We start from the raw sequence: 9925 nt of genomic DNA, 5'->3' as shown, positions 1-9925 counted from the left end.
CAGCTAATTGAACCACCTTTGCTAAGTGACATAAAAATATTCTAATATTAAGGATTATTTTACAACTCTATGGAAGTATGCAGTAATGCACCTTGCATTTGCTGTCTTGATGACCAAATGCACTCTTAAGAGTCACAAGAGCCTGCCTTGTGTTAGTTATAAACAAAAATATATTTATATATATATTTATGTAACTACTATGTGCTTTAAAGAAAATTACTGTATGGTTCAGCAGGGTCCTTTCGTTCTTTTTGTCGCCAGGGATGTGCTGACTTGACTGGCTTCTTAGCCGGGGACAGACAAATGAAATGGGCCTTTAGTACTGAAATGGCAGAAAGTTAAAAAAATACCCCTATGTTTCGAACCCCTTAACATTTTTGCTTCAAAAACGATTAAGGAACTGTCCATCTTTTCGTTTCCTTCAGCCAAGAGCAACTGTGGCTTCATAGGACTTCACCGCTGGGAAATGGAGACAACGCTTCACAAAACTGATCAGAAGTTTTATTCTGCGGGGGGCAGAACCCAGAGCCTCCTTTGCCACTCCCCCTTTCCTCCTCCTTAGCCAAAAGCTTGGAAATTCCGTCACCGTTCATAGAAAGGGCATTAACCAGGAACAGCAACTGTGGGAAGAGGGAGGCATCGTTTACACCTCCCGTGCAGATAAAAGATTCGTCCTATAAAGTAATGAACTTGTTGGGACAGGTGGATCTAGACCAGAAAAACAAAACCCTTTGGCCACACATCCGGTGATAGCATAGGAAACCCCACCTTTTGTGTTGGTTTTTGCTCCTGCATGAGCTACTTTTCATAGCTATCTTGAAACATTCAACATCTTCACCCTTCTGGGTGAAAAGGGTTCAGGCTTTGGAACACAGTTGTCTTTGAGACATCAGAGAAGTATATTTGAACCAGAGGTATAGATCCCTTATGAACTAAAGCTTTGTTACGATTATTTTTTTTCCATCCCTTTGCAACCCTGCACCTAAGCCGATAGCATTGTAATCTTGTCATAATTCTGATAAGTCCACCGGAGATGTTCTGAGTGAACTACAGACGCCATCCCACTGCGGAATTCTACGTTCAGTGGTAAATGGTATCTTGTATAAGTGTTAATTTTTCTTTTACCCTTTCTGGGCTGGCCTTGTCCAGAAATCTTGTCTCCTTCAGGCTACAGCAGCTTAGGGCTCTTTTGCGTGCGTGTGCGCGCGCGTGTATCTAGGTATGTGTGTGTGTGTGTTTGTGTGTGCGCGTGCGTGTGTTCGTCTTAAAGGTATAGGCAAATTTTAGTCTTAACACCTGTAAGCCAGCACTGGTGCTGTTCTGTTCCAGAAACCTTAGCACTGCTCTGATACAATAAAACCTTCCTTCTCGCCCACTGGTTCAACTTCAGCATAGGCAGGATGGCCAGAACCTCTTCGAAACTTCATCGCAGGCCATCTGCTTGGGCGTCTCTAAAAGGGAAAATGCAGAAATAATGAACACCAGGGTGACGATCACATCACAGAAAAAACTGATTTGCCAAATATTGTAGAACAACGTCTGAATTAAATTTAGTAACATGTGAAATTATCTCTTATTACTGCCACGGTCAGAATTATATACCTGCCAAAGCCCCATGCCTGCATTTCATTATGGCACTGTCAGCACCTCTCAAGTGACAGTCCATTTGCCATACCTGCCCCCACAGGATTGAGAGCTTCTCAAAGGCAACCTTTATGTCTCATGCATATTTATGTCTAAAAGATTCTATAAATGCCCACACATAACTAGGCAAAAATGAACTGTCATTAAAAAAAACCCAAAAAACAAATCTTCTTAATATGTAGCCACTAATACTTTCTCTTCTCTAGAAATCGATAATGATATTGCTTCTTTTTATTTGTTAATCCATTCAAAAACATAAGCCCGTCCAATTCTGCAGGGTACTCAGAAATGTACTTCGATGGTGCTAGACTTCCTGGCAAATGAACGGAAAGAAATATCCATTACTATCTTAAGAAATTATTTATTAAGCAGAGACTTTCACATATTACTTTTTGTGCTTGAAAATGAACAGATGTCAAGCCCTGAAAACAGCATCCAACAGCAGAGGGCGTGGACCGTCTTGAACCGATGAACTAAGTAATTGCACATGTAGACACGAGTCCTAAAATACAGCATATTTGTACTGACAAAAGGAGCGCATTTCTCTCCAGCGCTCCGTCCATCAAACAAACCTCCTGTGATTTACAAACAGAAATGAATTACTAAGTTACAGCAGCTGAAACACTGAGTGTATGTCACGGTCACAACAGCACCGGAAACTGTTGTTCCATTTATTAGAATGCCTGCAACTCTGGAGTAAATAAGACGACAAACACTGAAGGAAGTTTATTTCTATCTATAGAATTGTAATGTGAAAGTGTTAAATCTCAGTGTAGATCTCCTGGCAGTTGGTGGCTTTCTGGATTTGCCAATTACATTCCAATGTCGATGATTAATGGCTGTAGAAGAGTGTTTATGTCAGGTTGGAATGAGTATTAACTCTACTTTCTGGAAAAATACCAATGACATTCTGCCTACTAATAATATTATGTGCCATCTATAACATTGGTCAGAATGCTTTGTATGGATTAGCTGTTTAAGCCCTATGAGGTAAGTGGACCTGAATTATCCCTATTTTCCAAAAGAACAAGGTAAAACTAAGAGAGGGCTAGATAGCAAAATAGTGTGTCTTTGTTGGAACTAAAAATCATTGTCAATGGAAATACAAGAAGCATCTCTGTGGAGATGAGCTCTGTGACTCGTGGTCACTCCTTCTTTGTGGGAAAATACCGATTTGCCGCCGTGCTCACTATTTATAGCCCCCACTCTGGTTTCAGTGACCTCACAACTGGGTCTATGAAGCCACAACTACCCCTACCTTCTCTGAGTCAAGGGCTCACTAAGTCTTTACTCTGAATTCCCATCTGTCCAAGGCCCACCTGGCCTGCGGGTCCACTTGGCAAGTATAGCCCAGTGATCTAGCAACAATTTACAACCCAGCACATAAAAATATGGTGCCATAGGTGACGCATTAAACAGGGGCACAGATGACGAGAATGCTGATGATGATGCTTGCGGAAGTTATATTTTGTTAAGCTCCTAACTATCTCATGCTTCGTACTAGGTGACTTACGTATATGATCTCATTTGATATGCACAAATCAATCATTTACATTTTGCACAAACCTGTAGAGCTAGCAACTGACAAAGCCAAGATCTAAAATGAGATCTATCTACGTCCACTGTTAATTCTTCCCACCGTAGAAATTCTTCCTTAAAATTCCGTGGTTTGTGTATAACTCAACTGAAATTCGTGAACATGGTTCTATTTTTATTTCGGTTTTAAAAATATAACATTCTTTTAATATAACATTCTTATTCTTTTAATAAGTCAGAAATAAAGTTGATAATTGTCTTAGGTGAAAAGATTCCAGGATTATTGGTAATATTTATTGTGTACTTTATGAGCTCATCACAGAGGTCCTTAAAATAAAGTCCAAAAACATTGGACAGTGAAGCTTCCTCTGTTAACACAAAACTAACTTATTTTCTGAATTGATTATATAGCTTTAAAGAAAATTTCTCTTGATTTTTTTACTACTCGTTGTAGGAAAAAACATAGAAGTACCCCCAAACCATTTAAAATCACCAGAGATTTCACCATTCACACATAATTTGTTTCAACTATCAGTGTACATCACTTACATCCATTTCTAGAAACATTAAATCATTGCATATACTGTTTAATAAGCTCCTTTTTTCCCCAAGTACACATTGAAAAAAATTCATGAAACACCCCTCTAAAAAATTATTTTAAACCTTAATAGAGTATACTACTTACAACTAAATCAGGATTTATATTGCCAACTTGATTTTGATGGCTTTTCCAAAAATTTTGACAACATAAATAATGTTATAATAGGTATCTTTGCGACTCACCTGATAGGCATATCTCTAGTTCCTTTTATAAACTCTCAGAAGTGGACTTATTGGGGCAAAGAGAAAAACCATTTCCGGGGAAAGAAATCCTCAACCTACAACCTAGTTTGGAACAGTGAGGAACCTATAGGGAGGCAAGATTTAACATGGGTTTCAAATAAACACTGGAAAGGTGAACAGAATAGAACAGGTATAATACAGCTACAAAATTATGCAGGGCTACTATTTTATTTGTGCAAAACTGAAAAGTTTCTAGCTACTCTGTTGTTTTTGACTAGATTAAAAGAAAAAGATTATATTTTCCCATAATAGTAACTTAAAATTTATACGCAAATCTAACAAATACGCAGCTGGGGTTTTAAGAATTTGGTCTGATTTTACATTCTTTCACAGTTCCTCGATGTCTCCATCTTATCCCTAAAAATGCCGAAGAGTAAAACTTGACTGAAATTCTGCTTTCTTCATAGGACACTCTCATATATCACAAGTCAATTATATGGTCTTAAATAAATCACCCAATTTCTCTGGGCCTTGGTTTCCTCATTTGTAAAATGTTATCTAAGGCTTTGTCGTCTAAACTCGTTGGATCCTCATATCTGCTTGCCTGAGATAACTGACTTTAACATTGTAGAAAAATAATGTTTCAGAAACTCCTCGGTATGGTGCTGCTTGTGATTATGGTCCCTTCTGCCTCTCTCCACTAACTTTTAGGATTTCTAAGTTTAAGAGAAATCTATATACATTAGTTCTAACTGAAATTTATTTTCTCTGTCAATATGCGAAGTTTTCTTTACAAATGAAAACAATGACTGTGAGGGAATGACTGGATATTTGGTTCTCATAGAAAAATCTTAAAGATGTTGGTGCTATATGAGAAATCTAGCCAGTGGATAAAGGGGTCCAAAAACCTGGCCATTATGTCTGGCTCTGCCACAAAGTGTGATGGGTGATGACCAGGTATTTATATGTCTTAATTGAGGCTTATACATGTTCAAATCTGTCTTCTTTCTAGAATAGCTAATTCAAATTGTTGCAGAAACTGACAGGGGCCATAGGATCACCTGCTAATCGAGCAGGATGTATGCTGAAAATGGAAAAATTCAAACCAGATTAGAGTGTAATTCATTACAGAGATTCAGGAAGTAATGCCTTAAAACATTACTGTGTGTAATGTGTGGGTGATCTCTGATTTCGTTTTGGAGAATTCTTTATGTGATTAATCACACTCAGAAGTCGATGTTCACGGTGATACGTCAGCACTGGGGCAGGCTATGTGAGCCGGTACTCTCTCTAATTACTCCTTCAGTACTATTAATTGAACAGTTATCCGGATCCGTCTCAATGGTCTGCGGCAAGATAATCAGCTGAAATATCCATCAACGAACCTGCAGGGTACCCTCAGTTAGCAGTGTATACGTAAAACTGCAGCTGGAGACCCCTCTTCCAGCTCAGACAGCAAAGCTCAGACACAGTAAAGGACTGTGAAAGAAAAGGCACTGATTTTGAAATTCAAAGCCCAGCTGGAAGACATCTGTGGTGCACGATGGCACTTGACAAACAGTTCAATGGAAATTTCTGGTGTTTAGTGCTACTTTCTGTGACAAACAGTGGGGAAGCGGAAAGAGGCTGGGATCAGGTGACTTAAACAGCATCACTGTCCCATCATCTTCCCAGCATAGGACTTAGGCAAAGTCACATGTTTTCTGTTACTCAGGTCCCCCATTGTGAAAATGAAATGACTTGGATTATTGTTTTTCAAATTTTTCTTTTTTTAATCAAAAAAAAAAAAAGTTTAAGTCACAAATCCTTTGTTCCAATGAAACCTTGCCTAGTAGCCCAGATAGATGGCACAGAGTAGGTCTCTCTTCATGTGATGGAAGGACGCTGGCTTACACACTCTCCCACAGCCCCGAGGAGGCCTTTGGATCCTATATCTGCTTAGAGCATGTTTTTGAGAACTGTAGATCTAAATCTGTGTTTCTCAAGCTGGATGTGCTCACAAATCACGAGGCTCTTGTTAAAATGCAGATGTTGATTCGTAGGCCTGGGGTGGGGGAGGGGCCTGGGACTCTGCATATCAAACAAGGTCTTCCTGCTGATGCTGATGCTGCTGATTCACGCAACACACTTTGACGAGCAAGGGAGATGATTCCCTAAGGTCTCTTTAAACAGGAACATTTTTACAAGTGAGAGGAAGAAAAAAACCCTGCACTCTGAATTGCGTCTCCTGCGGACCTGCATGGGAACTTAAAGCACCTCGTACAGCTGGGGCAAACTTTCCGTGTTTTGCTTTGATAAAGTTTCTTCACGGGAAGGGAATTTCTTCCATTTTTATACTTCTAAATATAAACTCTTCTCTATTTTCCTTATTTTGTGTTGACTATTATTTCAGATTTTGGTTATACGTCCGGGTTGCCAGATTTAGCAAAATACAGACAACACCGGTTAAATTTGAATTTCCAGTAAATAATGAGTAACTTTTAAACACTATACTTCATGGCACACACTTATACTAAAAAAGTTACTCAAATTTTTTAATTTGAAATTCAAATTTATCTGAGTGCCCCGTATTTTATTCGGCATCCCTATCAATAGAGAAACAATGTTTTTGGGTGCTGGCCAAACGTGCAATCTAATTAAAACAAACCGCTCCTGTTTGTGGCTGTGCCTCTTTGCTTCACAAATTGCAAGTGACTTTTTCTCTTAAAAAGAGTAACTCAACTCATTTGTCCATCTTCTGGTGTGATCAAGAATTCCAAGGGTTAACTTGCATGTGAAGACAGCCTGGGCATTCTTTCATACATTTTCTGCTCATCCGATATTGGTTGTTCTTCATGAGAAAGTTGTCTTTTTCTCCTGCAGCTGCCTCTTCTCCAGAATGCAATTACTACTTGCCATTGCCCCATGTATGATCCTGAAGAATTAGTTACTATAATTGGAGTTGGCACATGTCCAAGATGAAAATTGTCCCAAAGCATGTATGGAAGAGCTACAAACTGGGGTTAACAGAATTATATTATTTGTGTGATTTTTCTGAAAGCTAAAGTATTCTTAAAACGAAAATAGTTCTCCACTGGCCGCTAAATTAAGTGCAAACTCTTTCATGTGGGAAGAAATAGCTTTTAGCCATACATTTCAAACACTTAAGGTCCATTATTTTCTTCCACAGTCCTTTCTTTCATGGTGGTTTTTAGACCTGACTAAAAATAACATCTCCCGGGGAGATTTTTAAAAAGTACTGATGCCGGGACCCATTTCAGCCCACTGATTCGGAATCTCTGGCTGTGTGGCCCACACAGGTGTATTAGAAAAAAATTCTTCGGGTCAGTCAGATGCACAACGAGGATAGTGAATCACTGTCAAACCATAGTTCTCTTGGTTCCATGTCTGTACCCCAGAGTGTCCCACTGGGAGCCTTTGCCTGTGCTGTTCCTGTCATCTGGACTGTCACTTACTTCACCATCTTTACTTATGCAAACACAACCCATTTCACATTATTTCCAGGAAAGCTTTCCGGAATCTTGCCTATAGGTGAGAAGTCGCTTTTCATTTTCGTGTGCTGTTTCAGACATTTCCTGGTATCATTCCTGTATCTCTTGTCCCATTTTAGCGCATGTTATGGTTGTTTATGTGGATGCAGACATACAGTGTGTGTAGATGTCCTGCTCTGCCTATATGTCCTAGGGTCAAGGATGATATCCTGTTCAACTCCGAAACAGTCACAGCAGTGGTGACTGAAGATATTTGGCATCTGGAGTAAATCTTTTTTGTACCCTCTACCTCTTCTGTAAGACATTTCAGTAATAATCATGAAAGACAATGAATAATAATGATGGCCAGACAAGAAATGCGAACGGTGAAAATCTTTGTTTTGCACTTCATAGCCATAATCGTGCCGCTAAAAGACATTCCAAATAAATATTACTGTACAGACATGGAAAACAGAATAAATTAATTTGGAAAAAAGGAAAAAAGACACATGAAGGAACATTGCCACATGAGAGAATAACCACAAGGATCAGAGAATGCTTTGCACTTTGCAGTAACAGAACTGAAGTGACTTCTGATTGCTTCCAACTGAAGTAAGCTGTCTGTTCATCTTTACAACCACGATGCTACCATTCTTTATCCTGAATCTACTGTTTAACACAGATATACGTATAACCATATGGGCTGGAGACCCTATTAAGCCTAAAACAAGTGCTCAGGATTCCAGATTCTCATGAACTTATTCTTTAAATGAATGCATACAGCTGAGTCTGCTGTCGGGGCCAAGTGTGTAATTGGGAGTTCTTGGAATTAACCTCCATGCAGAAGACAATGCCTACTAAAGGCTAAGTAATAAAACTGTGCTAAGTTGAAGTTTACATCTATGGTATGTTAGTACAATCCAACTATAACTGAATCAACTTTTTTGAACTTAGATCAGCAAAAGTTTCTAACTCAACTTAGAATTTCCGGCACACCATGGTAATAAAAATCTAAGCTTAATTTAGCCAGTTTTGTTATAATTTTACCATTCTCTACAAACAATGTACTCCCTTACGACCCGTACTTGGGGCAGACTGTGTCTAGTGCCCGCCCTTGGTTTCTCATTGTACCATGTCTAGCCAAGTGTCATGCTTGGGGAGACTCACAGAAGTGTCTGTGTTGACTTGCATAGATCTTATTTTATAGTTTTAGCATCCGGATTGTTTGCCAAGCTATCTTCTTGACTTTCTATTTTCCTCTTTTGACTTCAGCCCATTATGAGCCACTTTGTTGCCCAAAATGAGAATGACTGGTGATAGTGACTATTAGTGCAATCGTGTGGGAATAACTACTTTCTGTCAGCCAGTAAAATTTCTATTTATGCACCTCTATATAAAACATAGCATTGAACTTCGGGCATTTACTGGATGTTTAGGGAAAATGGGATATTTGCACACAAATGCTTCAACAGCAGCTAGCTGATAGTACAAGCTAAAAACACAGACAAGAGATTGGATTACTCAATATAATAGCAAGAATCTGCTGAAGGCATTTGATGACAAATGCTGGAGACTTTCACATGGATCCGAGATCAGAGATGACTTCACAGGCAGACTGACTATACAAAGGGCAGAATGAAACTCAGCCTTGATGCCACCTGCAGCATCACCCCAAGGCTTTAGAAAACCCCAGCTTTTGGGTGTTTTGTTTTGTTCCCTGCTCTTCTTTATCCTCAAGCAGCAACTTTAATGGCTTTAACGTTCCCTTCTTCAGGGTTCCTCCTGGATCATTTTGAAAACATCCACTCCCATGTCCTCTATATTACTCCTTCTACCTCATCTCCAAACAGCCACCTCCCAGGCCTGGCTGCCTCATGACACTGCACTGCCCCCAAGTCCTTTAGATTGTGGAGCGATGTCTCTCATTTGTCTCCACAATTCACCCAGATGTCACTTACCTTCTTGCCAGCCTGAACGCCATGGCAGGCCATCTACAACCCATCTATTCTGTTCCCTCAGCTATCTGACAGTGTATCCTGGATAAGTCTTCCCATCCTCATCATAAATCCTCATCTCTTATATTTTCCTATTCTAGACCCTAACCACTCCTAACTACTGTAGGAAAAAGTCCAATACTCAGGTTAACCCAGCCCCAAAGATTCACACTCTTCCAATTAGAAAGTCGGTGATTTTTCTTATTAAACCCTTAGGATGCACCCAAACTCCATCCAAACCCATGCTGCTGGCCCTCAATCTTGTGTTTCATCACTCATTTTTATTACAGAGAAGATTAGGCCATTGAGAAGATGCTAATCCTTTTCCATCTCTCTTCATTAATGCCTTTATATCTATCTACTCATTTTATCTTATCTGAAATAAAAGATATTCTTTCTCTGCTGCACAGTTAATTGCATTTCCTACTCAATCCTGTCTCTGCTTTGAAGTCACTTAATTTCTCCCTCCTTCCAAGCAACTTAAGACACCCCTTTCAT

General features: G+C 39.4%; 1 protein-coding gene across 1 annotated transcript in view; it reads right to left on the bottom strand.

Annotated features, from left to right (window-relative positions):
• Window positions 1–479: 479 nt before the first annotated feature.
• Window positions 480–9925, bottom strand: part of PLXDC2 (plexin domain containing 2) — a 387427-nt gene continuing 377981 nt past the window's right edge. The window contains exon 14 of the mRNA XM_011364384.2: window positions 480–1451. Within this exon, the coding sequence (XP_011362686.1) occupies window positions 1335–1451 (117 nt within the window). The 3' untranslated portion in view covers window positions 480–1334. The remainder of the gene's footprint in view (window positions 1452–9925) is intronic.

The sequence above is a fragment of the Pteropus vampyrus genome, unplaced genomic scaffold (assembly GCF_000151845.1).
Source record: "Pteropus vampyrus isolate Shadow unplaced genomic scaffold, Pvam_2.0 Scaffold96, whole genome shotgun sequence".
NCBI classification, from domain to species: domain Eukaryota; kingdom Metazoa; phylum Chordata; class Mammalia; order Chiroptera; family Pteropodidae; genus Pteropus; species Pteropus vampyrus.
This window is presented reverse-complemented; position numbering and strand designations above follow the sequence as displayed.